This window comes from Daldinia decipiens (genome assembly GCF_022478715.1).
Source record: "Daldinia decipiens strain CBS 113046 unplaced genomic scaffold F4813scaffold_16, whole genome shotgun sequence".
Taxonomy (NCBI): domain Eukaryota; kingdom Fungi; phylum Ascomycota; class Sordariomycetes; order Xylariales; family Hypoxylaceae; genus Daldinia; species Daldinia decipiens.
Genome location: NW_026054559.1, coordinates 298916 through 319777, shown reverse-complemented (window position 1 = coordinate 319777; position 20862 = coordinate 298916). Strand labels below are relative to the sequence as shown.

General features: G+C 47.7%; 4 protein-coding genes across 4 annotated transcripts; 2 read left to right on the top strand and 2 right to left on the bottom strand.

Moving 5' to 3' along the window:
- Positions 1 to 82: 82 nt before the first annotated feature.
- On the bottom strand, positions 83 to 2416 carry F4813DRAFT_359208 (HET-domain-containing protein). Its single transcript, XM_049243302.1, has one exon. The coding sequence runs from the start codon at positions 2279 to 2281 to the stop codon at positions 461 to 463; it is 1821 nt and encodes a 606-aa protein (XP_049099616.1). The 5' UTR covers positions 2282 to 2416; the 3' UTR covers positions 83 to 460.
- A 333-nt stretch (positions 2417 to 2749) lies between these two features.
- Positions 2750 to 7621, top strand: F4813DRAFT_71304 (uncharacterized protein). Its single transcript, XM_049248802.1, has 2 exons — positions 2750 to 6362; positions 6417 to 7621. Exons 1-2 carry the CDS (start codon positions 3268 to 3270, stop codon positions 6994 to 6996), a joined length of 3675 nt encoding a protein of 1224 aa, XP_049099615.1. The 5' UTR covers positions 2750 to 3267; the 3' UTR covers positions 6997 to 7621.
- A 2833-nt stretch (positions 7622 to 10454) lies between these two features.
- Positions 10455 to 13599, bottom strand: F4813DRAFT_389385 (uncharacterized protein; the record flags this gene model as incomplete). The annotated part of the gene is made up of 8 exons (XM_049246823.1): positions 10455 to 10776; positions 10845 to 11338; positions 11409 to 11962; positions 12019 to 12300; positions 12354 to 12704; positions 12761 to 13309; positions 13378 to 13422; positions 13485 to 13599. 8 exons carry the CDS (start codon positions 13597 to 13599, stop codon positions 10455 to 10457), a joined length of 2712 nt encoding a protein of 903 aa, XP_049099614.1.
- A 4854-nt stretch (positions 13600 to 18453) lies between these two features.
- On the top strand, positions 18454 to 19928 carry F4813DRAFT_71162 (uncharacterized protein). Its single transcript, XM_049248801.1, has 2 exons — positions 18454 to 18838; positions 19094 to 19928. The coding sequence occupies exons 1-2, from the start codon at positions 18613 to 18615 to the stop codon at positions 19468 to 19470; spliced, it is 603 nt and encodes a 200-aa protein (XP_049099613.1). The 5' UTR covers positions 18454 to 18612; the 3' UTR covers positions 19471 to 19928.
- The last annotated feature ends 934 nt before the right edge of the window (positions 19929 to 20862 follow it).

Genomic DNA, 20862 nt, shown 5'->3' with positions numbered 1-20862 from the left:
CGAGTTTCAGCATGTGGAGATCAACCAGTACGCCTCAAATATCATAGTAATACTACTCCCATATTCGTATCGTCAACCGCCACAGGGCTGTTAGATGCTTGTGAAGATGAGACAAGCAATGATCCATTGATCGGAGGGATCTAGCGTCATCGGTATTCAGCTAGCTAGACGACATGTGTGGATTAAGTAGCCAAGATCCAGCTGAGGCGACGAAGATCCCGAAGTTCACGATGATGGGAAATGTTACTTTGTCCATATCTCGTATATACATTGCCGTGTATAGACGATATTCCCTGGGGCGAAAAAGAAGCTGATAGGCTACGGCTAATATAGCAAATCTGTCAAATGGCTGTCGTAGAACATCCACTTAACCTAGTTACATAGCAACATATGTAGAAAGATTAGACTAACCGAATCCCTCGATTCTCGATATATCTATGTATGTGGACGGGGAAAGGCTTTAGACAATCCACATTTGGGAGGTTCCGTCTTCACGATATGCCTCGCCTTGCATTATCCCCTTTAAGAAGCAGTCGCCCTTCAATGTCCACTGTGACCCGTTTCTCCTTAAGATAAGAGGCACTTTTGCCCCTGCCACGACAGCGACTTCGTCATCTATCTCCGTCAAAGCGGATCCTAAGCCGATGTACCCTTTGTCAGTCCTGAACACTCGGCGGTCTGCCAGCGACGATAGGGGGATTCTGAAGCCCAAGGTCATTTGGTCGGACCGGTCATAGAATAGCATCGCATGAACCAAATAGACTATCTTATCTACCAGCCAGTCCGGGAAAAATCTAGGCAAGCGTCTAAGCCATCTTACTACTGTAGCATTCCTCTCCAAGATTTCCAGCTGTGCACGTAATATTTCGGTACTTTCGTGACTGGATCCGGCCGCTAATGTCTGGGCAAAGGCATCCCGAATCGGTTCGCCAGTAATGTAGGCCTCCGACTCCCAGAGTCTGACAACACGGCACCAATCATCCAAGACAAAGGCACACTTTGGAATACGGATACCATGGTAGTTCGTCCGTGGGAGATGCTCTAATCTTAGGACTGTACCAACAGCGGTAATACGATCTACCCGGTGGCCTTGGACGCCCAGTACGTTTGAATCTGTATCGAGGATAATCTCAGGCTTTGAAAGTCCGCTTGCTGTAAAACTTAACTCGTTGATATCGGAGTAGTTTGCCAGGCCTAAAGGCGCGGTGAGTCGAGTATTGGTCCAGTCAGGTACCCAAGATGGCAAATCACAAGGACCGGCGCCAGAAAAGCGCCGAGGAACAGACAGCAAGTTAAGATCTGGTGAATGCTCGAGTATCTCCTTTGCTACGGCAGTATACAACTCCGCAGTGCTAACGTTATAATTCGGTTGCAAGGCCCGAGTCCCGGAGAGCTCGCTTTTGATCAAAGCATTCAACCCAAAGACCTTATCCCGAGGATCGGTAGCATCGAGTATCCGGTATCGAAAGAGGACGCTGAGGAGGCTTCGTCGGATCCCTGCGCGCCACTCTTCGCGTGCTCTCTCGATGATGAAGACATAGGCGTTACGCTCATGGTCGGAGAGCCATAAGTTTAAATGATCTTGGGCAGTGATGGCAGCGAGAAGATCAGTCCAGCTGATATGCGAGTTTCCACAGAACACCGTGGCGTCCGTCGCTAATGCTAGCTCTTGGACTACCCAGACTCTCGTGAACCACAATCTTTCGATGATCCGAGCAAAAGCTGATAGTCGGGGGAACTCGGACTTATCCCTGAATTTTCCAAATAGCTGAAGGGCAAGCTCGTCGTCGAAACTAATGGTTACTAGCGAACCACCGTAGGAGGTATATTGATGACAGGCATAGGCGATATCTGAAGCCACCGCGATGCCCCTATCACTTTCGTCCCTCTCTTCGCCGAGCCATATCAGGACCCGGTCAGCTTTCGAGTATATATCCTTCATGCGACCAACTTGACTTCCTCGCTCATTACTGTCATTCTGGTTTATACAAATGGCTTCTGCCCATAAACTTCTCTTCTCCGACGGTGAGCGAAAATGGTGCAGGACAGCGTGAAGGCCGGCGGTAATGGCTAAAGGCTTGCCGTTGCATATGACGCCGACTTTATCGTGGTGATGGCCCCAGGCGTAGGAGATGGCTTCGTAGGGAGGCGACTCGCCTATATCCCCGTGACATAGGATGCATTCTAATGGTTCTTCCCCCGAACCGGGTAGTAACGTAAGGATTCGGAATTGGTTACATTCAGGCTCGGCACCAAACGGGACATAGCAATAAGAGTCCATTAGTACGGCTTCCACGAGTAAAGCATCTTCAACAACCACGCGAGAGGGTTACCGTTAACGCAGCACCTGTTCATTTGTGGCCAACTAATACGTGATATTTGGGCTTGATAAGGTAATGTTCAGCTTAAATAATATATATTAATTGTGTAACAAATAATTATTAATATATGCTAGTTAATCTTTTTTAACAGATGTTTGCTACCAAGGCAAGGGATACCATATTTAACGCCATCCAGGCAGACAGAAATAGTTCATAGACTCAACGCTTGTGAGTTAGGACTATCACATACCTAATATTCTTAGCTAGTACAACATCTCAAATGTTGAAGAGTATGAATACCTTATTTTTTTTCTAGATCGTTTAGTTTATGCCAGTCATTGTCAAGGTCACTTCACTTATGTACGTATGTATCTATGAACAGGCGATAAGTATCATATAGACCAAAAGGTATGTCCATAAGAGGACCAAGCTTGTTTACTTTAAAGTGACTAGACCTCAGCAACTCCACGATAAAAATTCACTGCCTGAGAAGTCGCGTCTTTAGGTGGGTAGATTAAATCTCGACGAGATTCAATTAAAAAAAAATAATGTGATTGGATGGATGCTTATACGCGACTTAAAATATAGCGACAGTACGTACACGTGCGTGCTGCCCCGTGCTGCCCCGTGCTGCCCGTGAATACATACTATGTAATTGGTGGGACTAGTTGGTGGGCCAACAAGTGGGACTAATTACAAAGGTGGAAAGAGCTATGACCAGGAAAATATAAACAAGAAAAATAAGAAGCCCGCAGACCTTGATTTTGACCTTATCCCGTATTTGTTGAACATCGAACGTCACTTCACCTTGAACAACCTCAAAACCTCAACCTTGCAATTCGGTCAACGCCTCGACCAAATTACATTGTCCAAGGCATTGTTCGATTGTTCGATTATTTAAGTAGGTAATTCCTTTATACATCTTTTTTTTCAATTATATTGCATCATGGAAGTTGCAACTCCTCCGAAGCGAATGACGCGTGCTAGAGCAGCCGCGAAGGACGCTGCAAGCACCAAAAGCACCGCGACCGCTGCCACCATCGCCACCACCACCAAATCCGTAGCCAAGGCAGCTTCAGCCCCGACAAAAAGGACCGCAACTACATCGCGTCCTGCTAAGCGGAAGACTCGATCCGACGAAGAAGATGAAGACAACCAACAGACGGATTCTGAGCAAACAGGTACCATGAATAGGCCGGCCAAGACCAGAGGAAGGCCGAAGAAGGTTGCCCAATCTGAACCTGAACCCGAACCCGAAACGGAGGCTCCTGTTCACAATGCGCCAACCGCATCTAAGCCTACGCGTGGTCGAGCTAAGAAGGTTGCCACAACAGCACCTACAGCTCCTAAACAAGAACCACCAACAAAAACTACACGCACAAGCACGCGAGCCAGAAAAACGGCTGCTGGTGATGGTGAAGGTGATACCGCGACATCTACTGAACCGGTTAAGAAGACTACGCGTTCGCGTGCTACAGCCGGTACTAAAGCAGCCACTGGTATAGTCACCACAGATGTTTCCACAGAGCCTACACCAGGCCTAAAGTCTGCCGTCTCTAGGCCTGCGTTTAGGGCCGGTGGAGGGATTATTAAGAAGACGGTTACCTTCCAGGAACCGGAGAAGGAGAACCTGGTGCCCACCGCAGCCGGTAAAGTTAAGACCAAGACAACCGAGTCTGCCACTGGTATGCGTGCAAAGCCCGTTCGCAAACCAATAACCGGTAGAACTACCAGGGCTAGCAAAAAATCAATTACCAGTGAGACACGAGACAAATCTCCTCTTAGCCCTAAGAAGGACGCGCAGAACCGGTCGTTTTCTCGAGACACTGATTCGGATGACGAGCTTGCTACATTGGAGAAGACTCCTCTCAAACCCATGATGAAGAGCCCCGTGAAGCCACCCGCAACTAAGAAGCATGACCTTCAGTCTCAGACCGATGATGCGGAGGAGACTACCCAAGAGGCCCCAGAGCCAACCGGCTCGTCAGTATTTGGCAGCCCTGCTCGTAGGCCGCCTTCTTCTCCTTTTAAGGATATGATGAAGTCGCCTGCGAGGAAGGTTGACGCTGTTCCATTCGTTCTGTCCTCGATAGATGACCAGCAAACAGCACCATCACCATCAAAAACTTCAATACTGCAGTCACCTGCTAAAAGACCCCAAGTGCCTATTAAGGGATTACAACCTCCTCAGGAGTCTAATGGTATCAACCGTTCTCCGGTAAAAATATCTCTCTTGCAATCGCCGGCTAAGCGCCCTGCGTCGCCTTTCAAGATGCAAGTGCCACCCATGCAATCACTTATAAGTAATTCAAACAAGCTATTTGGACCTAAGGCTTCTCCGACAGATGAGAAAGTGCCGGCCGAAGAAGCGCAACAACCTGAGCAGCAGGAGATCATTGAGGCGGAGCATGAACCCGCATTAGGCGAGCAAACAGAGGAGAATCAAGTCGAGCTCGAGTCACCGTCTCAGCTTGCTTTCCCCGGTCGTTTATCTGCTGTCCTCCCTCGGCATGCGGATCCCGCTCTCCGGGAAAATCCACTCCCCATTAAGGACTTGGACGTGAAACAGCCGGAGACCGCTATAGAGGAACCGGTTGAAGCGCAGAAGGAGCCAATTATCGAAGCTGGAGCTGACGGATTAGCTGACGACCCTATGGATGTCGATGAGCTTGAAACCAATGAGGAGAGGGCGCCTAGCCCAGCTCCAACAACACCTCCTCAGTCGCCTCCTAAGCAAGATATCAATATAGATTTTAGCTCAGGAACTAAGGGCCTTGACAACGCGTCCGACTCTGAGGATGAGCTTGCATCTAGCGGAAAAATGCTTGGCAAATGCCAGGATGATACGATTTTCACGTTTACTGGTGGTGTTCCTTCGACGCCCACGCCAAGCACTTCCAAGACTCCCCGACTGCCATCCAGCGCGGTCAAGGCTGCCAGTCGTGCCATTCGATCCGTCTCCAAGGGATCACGATTCTTCACCCCGCTGGCCAACCAGCTCAATGAGTGGAAAGGCCCAAGCCCGGCCAAGGCTAGCAATGACCTACATGTACCTTCCCCCGAGTTCAAGGAAGAGGGCTTCTCACTGCTCAGGGAGAACGATACCGCTCCAGCCGAGTCTACATCAGCTAGAAGCTTCTTCGACGAGGAGATGAGAATCCGTGCTGAAATGGAGAACCAGGCTGCAATCGAAGCAGCCCTAGAGGCCGACATCGCTGCCAGATACGATGAGCCCGAGTTTGATGACATTCCCATCACGACTGAAGACATTGAACTTGCTGCCGAGGCCAACGAGATGTCCCTTATGGAAATAGCCGAAGTTGACGAGGCGAAGGAGAATCATGTGCATGATGACTCGATCTCAGACGCCAGCCAGGAATATGGCGATGAGAACGCCGTCCCTATCGACCCGGCTCTCCTAAGCACTAATGCTGGTATGCGTCGTCTTGAGCCGGTTACTCCTGTCCGGCCGTCTGCGCCTAGGAGTTTCCATACCATCTCCAAAGTGCCACTGAAGCCGGCCGATGATTCCACTCCCGGGTTTATGAAGAAGCGCAGCGCAAGCGCGTCAAAACCTCCTGCCAATCGTCCGACTGGCCTATTTAGGAATGCTACGGTCATCTCATACTCTCCCACTAAGGACCCATCCCATATGGATCTTGATGAAGATGAGGATGAAGAGCCAGAGCACCCTCCGGTGACTCCTTCAAAAGCTGACATATGGTCCTCTATGGGCACACCAGCCCGTACTCCTCGTCGAGACCTAAATAACTCTTTGCTCCGGGGCGCGGTTGTATTCGTTGATGTGCACACAAGTGACGGTGCGGACGCGAGCACTGTCTTCGTTGAGCTGCTCACGCAGATGGGTGCTCGCTGTGTCAAGAGCTGGCCTTGGAACCCAACTAGTTGTAACGACGACGGCTCGGCAACTAAGGTGGGAATCACGCACGTCGTGTTCAAGGATGGAGGCAAGCGAACATTGGAAAAGGTTAAGGAGAGCGGCGGTGTTGTGCAGTGTGTCGGCGTCAGCTGGGTCCTGGAGTAAGTCAACATGTTATCAATATGTTATGATTATCATTCTAACACTATTTCCAGCTGCGAGCGTGAAAACGAGTGGGTTGATGAGGCTCCCTACTACATCGATACTTCTCTAGTTCCTCGTGGTGGGCGCAACCGCCGAAAGAGCATGGAGCCAAAGGCACTTGCTAACCTCAACGGAACATTGGTTACTCCTATGAAAAACACTACGAGACAACCCCAGGAGTGCCAGACCGTCCCGAATAACCACGTTAGCCGTAGGGATAGCACCGTTTGGATGCGTACCCCGTCAGACCATGACGAAGACGAGGATGCACCCGGCGACCATGATTGGGATAGCGAGCTTGGTATGCTTACTCCTGTACCTAAGACGCCAGCTCCGGAGACGGTCGCGAGATTCGCCATGGATATCAGCCCGGACTCTCCTGACACGGAGAACGACGAAGAACTTGAGGAGAGGGAGCAACTGTTGATGAGAACTTGCCCGCCGAAGAAGAGCATGTACGCCGACCTCGGCCAGGGCTTCATTAAGAAGGAGAAGGACCAGGGCATTCTGATGCGCCTAATGGCCGCCCGTCGCAAGAGCCTGCAGTTTGCTCCCAAGATTGCGAGCCCTCTTTCTAAGGCATGGAATTAGACGGATTAATACACTGCATTGCATGATCGATGTTATAGGCGTTAAGGCGGTACGGTCATCCACTCCTCGCATAGGAATTGCGGTACGGAGGTTGTCGTTCGTTAAAGGGAAAAGGATACAAGATAGGCTCGGGGTGAGCCTGATGGTGGCGTTGGTTGGCATGTGTTATGAAGTAGTTAAATTGCGTCTGAGCGCAAGCTCGTCTAGAGGTTCAATGCATTCTAGGCTATGGCGAACGAATTGTTTGAATTATTAGTGATTATACCGATTGCATATTCTCTAGGGGGGGTAGTATGGTCGTTGTTGTGAAGGTATCTAGTTGAATACCTACTGTACCTACTTTTGCAGTGTGGTATCCTATAGGATCTATATCACAGTTCAGCTCAGCTCGACATAGCATTGCGCACTACTACGGGCCCAGTCCTTCAAGCTCAACAAGCAGCGAATCCAAGACTTTGCTTTTCCTCATTTTGCTTCGATACATTAAGTCCCTAACGTATTCGGATAACTCACGGCATTATCGATTATGCAGGTTTTCATTTATTTGTCCCGTAACATAGGTAGGTTAGGTTAGGTCAGGTATGTACCTATGTAGGTATGTAGGTATGTAGGTAAGCACGGAGCCCCGGACGCGCGCCAATGAAACCCAAGCAGTACCTAACCCCATTCTCGTCAAGGCGACGCGCGACATACATATTTCTAATCTCGGGGAAAAGCGCACGGAGTTAGCACACGGACGATTGTATGCATGTAGGTATGTATGTATGGTAGGTAACGACCGGAGAATAAACAGTGGGGTCTTCGGGATCGGGGGACGGGCAGGGCTGCCGCTCCTTCTGAGAAGGTTGCCGAGGGAAGTTTGGTTGTGACATGTGATTTGCTGGTGCAGGGGCAGGGGTGTTGTTGTGTATGTATGAGGTATGTACATATGTACACTATATAGTACATCCCAGAACCAACATTCGTATTGTACTTCGTATAACTTCGTATATATACGACGAGCATACCTAACCCTACCCAACACCCAACACCCAACACAACACCCAGGCTATGCCATGTAGGTACATAGGAAACAGGCTGGCTGTAGATACCGCATGCTAGATGTAGTAATAGCGCAGCCGAAACCCCCAGACGCCAACGACGTGAGTTGCGTTTCCACCAATCGCTGCTCGGCCCGGCGGGGACGTGGTTATGTATGCGCCATGCCTCAATAGTGCTTTGGGGACATGGGGGAGGGGGGGGTGGAGAGTAACATTACATCTTTACTATGATATAACTAGCTAACTAACTACTATTGCTTCTGACCTAGTTGATGTATCCAAGTCAAAGTGTGTATATTATATCTTATGTAAGTCGGTAAGCAAGGGAATAAACAGGCAAGCAGGCGGGTAGCCGTATTGGATAGATGTGTGTTTGTATATGTAGTGTTTGTGTGTCTGCATACTCGTAATATATGTCATGTCAGGTATGCACCCAAGTGTACTATGTAAGAGCAGGTTTGATGAATCCGTGCTGATACATACACGGCATCAAAAGGATCGCTGTACAATACCTCTTTTGACAAAGTTCCCCTCGCAGAATCCTTCGAACCTTGGCATAGCTTAGACTTGGTAACCGGTCTGGGCGACTTGTTTCTACCGTGTAACAACCAACGTCCATCTGACTCGGTATCGGCGGTGGTGTCGATTGGAGATGGGAAAATAAGCGGCTCGGTTGATCGCGGTTACATGTTTCGATGGTGACCATGTTGACTATAGCCCGTGGGGCTGTTTATACACATACACGCTTCACTTACACCTTCCTATATGTATAACGTGCTAGCACGAATGCGTGTATAGTAGCATGCACAAGTGGGTGTGGAAGCTTTCAGCTACTTCTAGAAGAAGTCTAATGGTCTAGGTTAATGGTGTGGTGTGTAGGGAGATGGGCAGGTGTATATATGCTACACCAGTTACCTCTATAATATCTACCTACTGCTTGAGGCGTAGAGGGCTGGTTGGTCTCCACGCGGGATAAGATATCGGTACGTATGTATCTTGCGAGAGCACGTAAGCTGATTTACTGAGTAGGTGAGTTAGGTACCTAAGGTATACACTTCGATCATACCTTAAGTACCGATCAACTTACCTGCCCGAGATAGATTAGCTCCAGTACGGCACCGTCCCGTCTTGAGTTCTTGAGTTCTTGAGTTCCTGAGTTTTTCAGCTCTTCAGTCCGGACTAAAGAACTGATAGATGTGAAGATATGAAGATAGGGTAATAGGTATGGTGGGTTAAATATATTATTTTAGATATCATATATTATATTGCTCAGTTCTGACATCTATTCGTGAATAACTACCTATACATCCATCCCTACGTCTATGTCTAATAATAGCCGTCGATAGAACGTCGATAGCTTTTCGAAACTAAACAACTCGAGTCCTTACGAAGTTAGGAGTCAAGTCTCTAGATTCCGGTAGCATCTAAACAACCAACCAATGTGTCTGTCATACCATAAAGTTTGGTGACTTGGTTCCAGTATCGAGCATATCGTATCGAGCATACCAACACTCGTACCCAAATATCCGGTACATCGCGCCATGTGCTCTTCAAAATGATAAATCATGTCCATCTCTTAATCCGAGACTTACACACACGCGCACATGCACATATATACATGAAGCATACACAAGTTTCAGCTTCCCAAATGCGCAATTCTTTATCATTCCTCACGGCTGGCACTAGTACCTAGGCAAAGACCTCCTGATTTTTCTCCCCTTACGTACCTATTCATCCCACTCTGCAGCTAAGTAGGCGTGGGCATGTAGGTATTTTCCCCTTTACCCCCCATTCTTCTAACGTGAAATCCCGTGGTATCATGTATATCTTAGTAAAACAGAACCACCCGTCCGTCGCCATGCAGATCCTAATGTACAAAAGGCAACTCCAAAAAAAGAAAGGCAATGGGCCTTATCTTTGCCTCGTGGGTCGCGTCCCAAATGCCACCTCGAAACGCCTTGCCAAGTTTGAAGAACTGCCATTTTCTCTTTCCAGCAGAAACTACTTTGTCATAGATCGGCAACCTCTCGACCTTACCCCTAGCCTAGACCTCCAATCATGCGCGCACAGGGCATTTTGTATAACCTCTTCAGTGAAATTTTCGTTGTCCTAGTTAGACTTCCGATTTCGTCCGTAGCAAACCACCCCTTTTCCTTCTCCTTCTTACTGTCCTTCTTATCTCGTCTTATACACAGCCTGTTAAAATTTAGTTCATACCCCCCTGTTATACATGTCATGGTTAAATAGATGAAATCTAGATAGTTGATATAAATTGATAGATGGGCAAAATCGTTGACGTATTGCCGCATGCTATCGTTTCCCCTTAGTCGCAGACTGTTTTGAGATCCGTCGTTCATGCTCGCGCCGAAGAGAGAAGGTAGTATCTGAGTATGTGCTTATCAGTACGGCATAGTTGGCTCAACGGCGCTTGACCGACTCGACGATCGAAGTGCCGTTGTCGTAATCCCAATGTCGCTTGAGACCACCCTCGTAGACGCTAGCCACAGACTCCTGCCACATGGCTGGAGTAACAAAGGTTTGTATGGGTGGGGCAGAATACTGTTGATGCGATAAGGGCTGCGTCACAGCCGGTAGAGATGCGCCTGCAAGTTGCATGTCCTCTGACGTCGGGACTTCGGGGGCACCTGAAGATGAGGGAACACTTAGAGAACTGGACTGTGGAGCCACTGAAGTTGGCTGAGATTGGACTTGCTGCGTACCGAATGTCGAGTTCCATTGCCTACAGTTATTTCATGGTTAGTAAAGGCTTAACCTATCTATCACTAGAGGACAATCGGATATGCTCACTCGAATAGACGCGAGGGGTTCCACGTGGGATGATCCCCTAGCGATATCGCACTCGAAAGTGTCGAGGTGTGTGCACTCTGGCCGGGATTCATCATAGAAAGCGACTGTGCAGAAGGAGAGTCACTCTTGTTGTCCGCGGAACCAACGGAGATGGGTGTGATAGGATGGTTGACATAACTAACTTGCGAGTGCTGACCGGTCTGCGGGTCCATGCCATGGTCCAACGAGCTCGTCTGCAGCATAGGAGGCTTGAACGTATTAGCAGTGGGCGGGCTTGAGTGGCTACTAGGATGCGGGCTCCCGTAAGGAAAACTCGGCTTCAAGATGAACGGTTTCCTGACGTCTGCCGAGAAGGCCTCCCGCACGGCATCGATTTGCTTCAACATTTCTGGCAGCGGCCAAGAATGCATCGTCCTCTCCAAAACCCTCATGTGTCGGGTGAAGTAGTCTCGCGCATCACCGTTGAGCTCCGGATCAGGGGAAGTCAACGCAACCTAAAAGTCATCAGTCTTCTTTTTTTCTCAACTTCTAGTATCAAAACAAGGGGAAACCGTAGAGGCTCACAAGATGGAGGACAATGCAAGACAGGATAGCGTATATAGTGAAACTAATGCCTCGTTGCATGCATTGGAGCCCGCTCAGGCCGAAAGATTGTAACATAGATTCTTGGAGACGACAAAGGGCCTTAGCCGACGAGTAGCAAAGAAACATGTGCGATTTCCACCGTCCGTCGGCGCCCATCGGTTCTAAGAAGGATAACTGCGGTCGGTGAAGTATAATGACGCTCAAGTAATAATAAGAATGCATGTTTCCAATAAAATGCGAAGGAAGCCACGGCGGCGATCCATCCGAGGGAAATGTGAGGCGTAAATCAGGCGGTAGATCGCTGAGCCATCCCGTTATGGACGGGTTAAGCTGAACCAATTCGGGGTCAATACCCCAATCCTTCTTCCTCTTAATCTTGGCGTAGACAGCGTTCACTCGATTCAGGTTTCGGGCAACGCGGGCCATGTACGCAAAGTTTCGACTCGCATTATATTCCGATTCTTCGCAACCGGGTAGAAGCCTTGGAATGCTAAAGTCAACAGAATCGGCATCTACAGAGAGATCCGTTCGCCCTAAATCACGTTTAGAACCCCGAGAAGCAACTGGCCCTGTAATTGAGCTAGCTTACCTTGTGGTGCGGCTATCATAGTTTCGCATACGAATATAGTCTGCCATATACGGCTCTTCGTGAAACACTCACCATGAGAAGAGCCACATGATTTACCAGCTCTATGGATATCCATATGCTCGTCGAGTCCAAGGTCTTTAGCCATAGCAACGCAATGCACAATAGACATCCAAGACCGGTAGTAGTAGCCACGTTTTGGCGAAGCCTCCCTCGCTTTCAAAATAATTAAGAGAGCTTGAAGAGTGCTTAAGCGCGGTACATCCATAAAAGCATCAGCATGTTCTACGTTACGTTAGTTTACGTTAGTTCAGCCGGGTGCAGAAATCATTTCTTACTCGAAGCGAGAGCGATCCATTGCTGTCCTTGCGCCGGCTCATCGGCAAGACGACCGGCAACCGCAAAAATCGCTTCCAGCAGTAAAGGGGATATCGATTCTCGGTTGGTATGCCACTGGTGGTAGAGCTGAGTCTTATTTAAAACCGGAACATAAGGGTGTACATTGGTGAAATAAAGCTCAAAATAATGCATGATAGTTGCATCATCTGGCATCAGTTCCGGAGGTATGCGTATCTTAAGGCCAGGCCCAGATGGTATAGGTGGTAGTACGCTCTTAAAATCGTCGTCGTCCTCAACGGCAGGTTCCTCTTCCTGCTCCGCAAATGCCATCTTTTTATTTAGGTACGGTGCTTCAAACCGTCAGCGTCAATACTTGGTTTCTTGTAAGTTATAAAATGAAACAAACCTGTGCCTGCTTCGTCAACTTTGAGGGCTCCTAGAATATCTGCAAGGTCCTGCTGCCCGTAGTGGTCTTGATAAGACTCGGGAGACGACTCGGAGTGCACAGAATGCTGATGCATCGGCGGAGTCGGGAACACGCTAGTAGAAGCATACGACTGGTCCATAACGCCTACTTGGGAAGGAATAGTAGCATACTGAAGCTGGTGCGGCGGTGGAGGCGGATCTCCATACGGCATCGGGGGGTAGACGCCTTGATGTTCGGGATAAGGACTGGGCGTTGGGTACATGGCGGCCTTCGGGTGACCAGCCATCATAGGCTGTGTAGAAGACTGAGGCATAGACATAGCTCTGAAGCTATCCTGCCCTGACGCGACATCGTATTCCGATCGTCCAGCTTCATAGGACTGACCTTCGGTCGGCGAACCTTCATACTGCCCATTGGGTCTCACACAGTGGAGCTTCAGCCGGATACAAGCAGAACAGGGCCACGTATTTGTCGTCGCAGCATCGCATTTGATTTTTCTCCTCCTGCAACCCTCACACGCTCTCATCACTAAACATTAGTAATTCTATTAGCTACGATTCTTTCGGTATAATGTCAACACACGACGATGCCCATACCCTTCAACCGCTTATGGCGGTTATGTTCGTCCACAAATACATAATCTACAAATTAAGCGGTTAGAACATAGACGCTACATGGTTACGGGCATACTCATAGGGCGCACTTTTTTGAGTCTCTCTAGGTGGCTGATAAGTCGGCGGCGCAAAGGAAAACGAGTTCAAGGATGAATTAGAGCTCTGCGGTAACAGCCTCCGAACGGACTGATCGTTATTCGACATGACTTGCTTCGCCTCTCGGCGGGTACTGAACCCTCACGGCCGGGTCCAACAGACTATGATCCTCCCGGTTTAATAATTGACCATTGGTTCGTCTCGGAAACGTATGGAGTTGGATCGCTGTGGCTGGTCGATCGCTAGTATTCAGTAAGGGTTTAGCGGAGCGCGGGCATGGAGGACTAGTTACAAGCAAAAGCAAAAGCAAACAAGCAGGCGAGGCGAGGCGAGGCGAGGCAAGACAAGGCAAGGCAAGGCGGAGGGGAAGGAGTTTAAGGTGACCTAAGTACAGCTTAACGGTATTAGAAATATCGGCAGGCTGTTAAAAAAAAAAAAAAAAAAAAAAAAAGGATGTTTAAGGTTAAGGACCTACGAAGTACCACAGTACCGCAGTTGCAGTTGCAGTTGCAGTTGCGCAGTGGGAAGGAGGCGGGACGGGTCATGGATGCCAGGCAGTGGGCTCCATGAAAATGGTCCTTTTTTGCTTTTCGAAGGAAAGACCCGATATTCAGGTAGGTGAGGGGATAACCATGCGTCGCCATGAGTCCAGCGGAAAGAACGCCAGGACCCAAAAAACGGGGGCATATGGACACTACTCACTGCATTGTAACTAATTGGTGTGGTGTAATGGGGAATGGGTACACTGCACGACTGCGACTGAGTAGTGTACACTACATGTACCAGTTGACCATGCTTGCCATGGACTTGCATAGAGTCGAGAGGGGCCGAAAGGCGCGAAGGGGGGTGGTTCCTTGTGGAGCCCCCCCCTGCTTTACGTGCCTTCTTTGCCTTCTTTGCCTTCCTTGTCTTCGCGTGGTTCCTGCCGGCCCCAATATGAGAGCCTGCTACACATTACGTACCTGTACTTACCTAAATTCCTATACTTACATCCATGGATGTATTCTAGGAATGTACATACCATACACCTGATGCAGTTACCTTTTCTATAACCTACCTAGGTAGGTTAGGTAGATAATTGTGTAACCTGAACTGGGATTTGTAAGAACTTTACTTAATCCCTTTTTGTAAAATAATAATAATAATAATAATAATTGTCATAAAATCATGTAGTTAGCTTATTTTAGTCGGTGACTAGAAAATCTGTTGACATATTCGCAAGAGTCGCATGACAATAGAGTAACCTGGAAAAACATCGGCAATGTTTATATTAAGATCTTCCACGAGCAGTTCGGTATATACAACGCATAAAGCTTGGTCTTTTCTCGACAATTTAGACATACTCGGCTGGATATATTGTGGTGTTTAATCAATCTAAAGATCGATCGCTAGCTTTAATGGTTCGCAGGATTCAGAGTCGTCGTTGGCCCAGTGTGGTGTTGGTGCGGGCCAATACCGCGCTTCAACACATGTACTGTATCATCGATAGCTCGGCTCCGTTCTCGTACATACCTAACCTAGCTCACATTAGCGCACTAGGCTAGGAGTTTATCATCTACATAGCAGCCAGCAGCCTACTCGGGAAAATCGATGCCATTCGGCCGGGAGTCGAAGTAGACACCAGCTCCTTAGGTACACTTGCTTGAGTGTGCACGGAACAAGTCTAGAAGATGCATGCACCGAGTGTCCACCGTCTTCAGAGGCTAGGCATTTGCCGTCAGAAACTCTCCACATGTTATCGTCTCACATTAGGCGCTATTACTATGTAGAGAATTCGAAAACATACATAGCGACTGTCACACGATACGCCACCTCAGCATCCTATATCCGTATGTATGTAGGATACGGGGTACTTTATTACTGCAGTAGGTTACCGATGATATTAACAGGCCCGATATAGGGTTGAAACGTTTTAAGGAGAACTAAGCGCATCAGATGTCAGTTCTAACCTACTCTCCCATACGAGAGCTACTTACGGTACTCGAGTAAGGTGTCGTGGCAACATAGTCAATAGCCGCCGAGGCTGCAATGATACATACAATAATACATAATGATAATAGTAAGTGGCCTACATAACATGATAGCATGTCGAATCATGCGAATACGTTCCTACATATGAGGTATGAGGGGAATAGGGCTGCGAGGTGCACAACTTACATACCTACCTACATATGGACATACATCATACATACTGCGGACGTTCATCATACCTACATACATAGGCTGCCAATGGCCATGCCGCTCCGAGCGAACATGTACCATACTTCTGAACCAGATCAGGGGCAACGCACTTACATACTGCCGACATGCGACATGCAACATGCGTGGAGTCGTGGACAGCCAACCGGCAAGCATCTCGGGGCCTTTTCTAGCGCCTATAATTCCAGCGAAACCGATCCCAACCACCACGTACCTCTTCAAAGTTCACCTTCACCTGCGATAGACACCATCTTTCAGAATCGTCTCCTTTCCTCATTAGTATGCAAATTAGCCCCTGCAGACCGTCCCTGTACGCATGTCGACGGTCCTGGCATTATTAACTGGGAGACTAGCGGTCAGGTCTGCATGCGCCAACGCCTACTAGGGGAGCTCTCGCGTGTCTCCTAATTCCAACGGGTACGTTGGCTGGAGAAGGAGAGTTACAAACGTGTGGAAGCGACCTGAGCGAGCACTTGCATCTGCATTGCACATCGCACATTGCAGGAGGCAATAGGAGCGGTTATATAAACGATTGACAATGTAGAAGACTGTTATCCTTGAAGCGATAATTGGTCGTCGTCAGCCATCTTCGCTTACCCGCATTCCCCCGTCTTGCCGTCACGCAAGGCTCACTAATCAGAGATCAGAAACCCCTTTTTCCCACAATACGGTACGCCATCTGTACGTCGTATTACTCATGCCAGTTGAACCCTAAACCTAATAAACTGATAAATGACACCGTCGTGACGGAATTGATCATTGATCTATCATCTACCTACGTATTGTACATAGTATACAGGTACAGCGTATATAGGTACAGCGTATACAGGTACAGCGTATACAGGTATGTACAGTAGGTAGGTTAGGTAGGATTCGACTGCCCGAAGACCCGAGACATCCTGGTTACTGCCAGGCAGATTGCTTCCCCATGAGGGTTTGTCCAATCAACGAGCTTCTACGTTCCAACCTTACCGAAGAAGGATTAGGACTATGGGACTAATTGATTTGTGATAGCATAGTCATCAATAATCGTGGTTCACTAGATCGTCCCCTAGGTGCAAAAAAGTACACCGTCGCATTCGCAAATCGATAGGCGCAAGCTGTGTTACTCCTTGTGCGTTGCGGTTACGGTTACGGGTTACGAATGGCAGTGAGGGCCTCACGCTTGAGTACTGGTACTGCATAGAGGATATGACCTAAATATAGGTTTAATATAGGTTTAATATAGGTTTAGTCGACCACCGCATGATATAATTTCGACCCGGTGATAAGGGTTCACGGCGAATCTCGCTGGAAGATGCGCAGCGGATCTTGGGGTAGGCATAAATACGGGATGTTGACAGGGCTGAAGGATCAAGAATAGTTGCTTCTTATATTAAAAGAGCAGCATGTAGCACGTGCCGAGTAAGTATTTGGGACGGCTAGTTCCGTACGATGACAGACTTTCCCGATCGAGCTTAAGGAACACTGTTATTTACCTCTTTCCGGTAAACTTGGCCGGAGCATGCGACATATTCGGACTGTCTGTTTATTCACCTGTAGATCATCAGGTACGGTGGTTTGGATCTGAGAACGGGAACGGTGAACAGGCCCAGATCGAGAACGCTCCGTGTATGTACCTGACAACCCAGATGCTAGGTTAGATACCTAACCTACGTAATTAATACATACCTAATACCTACCTATCTAACCTAGGTTCAGCTGAAGTGAGATTGAAAAGAAGAAGATGAAAACCCCTCCCTCCTCCCCCCACCTGTAAAAATCAATATGTTAAAAAATAAAAGAACTATACATGAGGTAAGTATGATGACCCGCATAACGTACGGTTTTTTCTCGGAATTATGGCGCCTCTCGCCATCCGCCATCCGCCATCCGCCATAAAAGTTGCCAGCAGGAAAGAGGAAAAGGTCAATGTCCGATGATATCACCGATAGCACAACTTTTTGGATATGGTGACGACGGAGTCTTGCTAAATTTATTGCGCATGAATTTCGAATCAGTGAAACAGCCGCAGCTCGTTGCAACGGTTGTATCACATATCCGGCACCGTATCCGCCGAGTTTACCCCCCTTGCATCTATGTAGCCCTGAGGAAATCTGTCGCGTCTCATTTGTTCGCGTCAAATATCAAAGACTCTTAAATTCAGGGGCAGATGACCGGTCGAATATCTGGAGAAGACGGAGAAGACGAATGTTGTATGGTGTATATTTATAGAATTGGTATAGAATTGGTTAAGGTTGTCTATTATGTGCAGGTTGATGATCTATTATAATGCGCGGTAAATTCCGTTGGGGACGATAAATACATTTTGAATATGGTCGGAATAAAAGGTGCCTAATTACTATGTAATATTTGGATAGTATCAGTACATACCTTAGGTACATATGTACATCCTACATGTACTAGAGGTATGTAGGTAGGTAGGTACCTAGGTAGGTAGCTTTGCCGGCTTGCCTTAGGTACATGATGTAGGGACTCCCCAGAATACTACCCTAAAAGTTGCTCAACTTTTCTCTTTTTCTTTTTGTAAGCAACCAATGATACACGTTATAATTGAAGTTACTAGCCTACCAGAGAGACGATATGCAATTAGGTACTGTTAGGTACTGTTTTGATAAGATCGATAAGATAATATCGGGTAAACGATATTCCGCGCAAGCCCCACCGCCTGAGCATTGTAGGTTGCATTCGCCATAGAAGTCCCGCAATTCCTGGTTACATCAATTCCATCACTACAACAAACAAAGCCGTGGGGTCATACATCTTTCACCAAATAATGCTTGCCACAACAACCTTTCACAACGTTCCCATCATTGTGCATTATATAATATTATATCAGACTATTCGTAATAGTTAGTCGGGTTCAAGTCACATTACTACCAAAGGTGAAACTATTCCCCATTAATATTCACGCCTGTCAAGATGGAAAAGGACAATGCCAATCCTACTATCCTAAACACTTCGCAGCTTCCGACAAGACAACGTAAGAAGGGGCGCAGAGTTCAAAGAAATGGCGTTGCCAAAATCAGTAACGTCATGCGAAAACCACAGTATCTATCAGATCCCTTCTACGATATCTCGTGGTCTGACGGCACAGAGAGCGACGACGAGTTCACTGCAGAGCCTATTGACGAACAGGAAGTATACGGTAAGACAGCCCTGCTCCTACTCAGTATATAGTTCCACGGTTCAGTTTGAAGACAGCATAACGCAAAGTTGCTGGTATCATCATTCTTGCCTTTCTCATATTCCATATGACATGTCTGAATGTCAGATTCTAATGGCCCCCACGCCCAGATGTTCCAGATATTCTACCTTGAAACTCATGATAGGACATGGTTGTGCTCAATCATAGAAAAGGCTACTCTACTTGATCCTTGATCTAGCAGCTGACATTTCTCAGATCTGATATCGACCATCTCTGACCCTGAACATCCACTTTCCTTGGGCCAACTAGCGGTGGTTAATTTGCCTGACATTCATATAACACCGTCTCCATCAACAGGTGCGGATCCCAATACTCTGACGCGAGTCTTGGTCGAGATCACCCCTACCATTACCCACTGTTCACTAGCAACCGTTATCGGTCTGGGTGTACGAGTACGTCTAGAACAGGCTCTTCCTCCCAACTACCGAGTGGATATCGTGATCAAAGAGGGAACTCACAGCCAGGACGACCAAGTAAACAAGCAACTAGCCGACAAAGAAAGGGTTGCCGCAGCCTTAGAGAATGACACCCTTAGAGGCGTCCTAGACAAGATGCTGGAGACTTGCCTATGAAAATGCATTTCATAGCTAGGTATCTAATATTGATGACATAGCTCATGGACGATGGGTTCTTGAGCGATTTATTAAATATGTATCGCTACAAAAGTAACGATAGCATCTACAACATGCCGCGTTTGGTCGGATTTTTAAAGTCGGCATCTGAACTACCTAAAAGGGACGACCGGTGCATGAAATTCGGCCTATCAGCTGCTTGAATGTTTAGAAACCGGGCTCTGCCTGCCGCGACATCCTCGAAGGCGACGGTTAGAATAGAAAGATCCACACCGGCTTCGAACCCGGCCTAATCGCCAAGCCGTTACCGGTCACGCGCGGGACAGACTCGGCGGTGAACCTATAGATCCAGTAAACACTCAGTCTATAAGGCCCCTTGGCCGAGCCCCTAATACTCGTTTTATGATGATTACTTCAAAATATGTTGTTTGAGTCAAGTGTGGAAATCCTAGGTTAATAGATCTGCCATTGCGTCTTTTAGCCTAACATTGGCACAGTCTACTTCTCATAGTTACTTTGCTTTGATACTATGTAGCCTTTAACCCAGATTTCTCAGAATCTTCTTGTCATAGCCGCAGATATTCTCTAATGAGGCAACTGACTTCGAATAAGCTATAATTACCTATGTATGGCTAAAAATATCCCAAACCGGTTTTAATCGGCCCCTGCCGCCCTAAAGACGATTAGATCATAGGTGAATTACGTTAAGATCAGCGATCCCGACCTTGGTTTTTCAGCCGGGGAACTTCGTATTCACCCTAGTGTGGATCCTCCATAAACTCCGGTATGGGGACACAGGAGATGAAGCTGTCATGTTCGGCGCGAAGGGTCGCTTAAGACGGCTTTAGTCGCAGGTGGAATGTTATGCTTAAATCTACGTCGTATAAACTCGTGTAGTAAATGAAAGAGGGTTTGGCTATTCGGGTCTTGAATGCTTATATGGTTTATTAATAGTTGGTATGTAATATGTAATCTGGACTAAGCAATAGCTAATACAATAGCTAATACAATAGCTAATACAATAGCTAATACTGATGTCTATCTTGTTGCTACGAAACCTACACGGTATACTTGGGTATACGGGCAGAATGCTCATAGGAAAGAAACAGTGACTTGGCTTCTGATATTAGTTTAACCTACTCAAGTAGGTGCCAGTTAGTTGGCTCTCTTCAAGGTTACCAGTCACCAGTCACCAGTCACTACTGTTCTCTTCGGCCCCTCTTGTTTGTGCCCCCTTTTCACTCGCTCCCGCTATAGCCATTGCTACTGTTGTCACGACATCTCATGCATCGATATCAATGCGAACAACTGTATAGCTACTTCTCCTAACTATACACAGAAGGAGATATACATACCTGCAAGAGCTCCTGTCAAGTCGACCTATCTACTAGT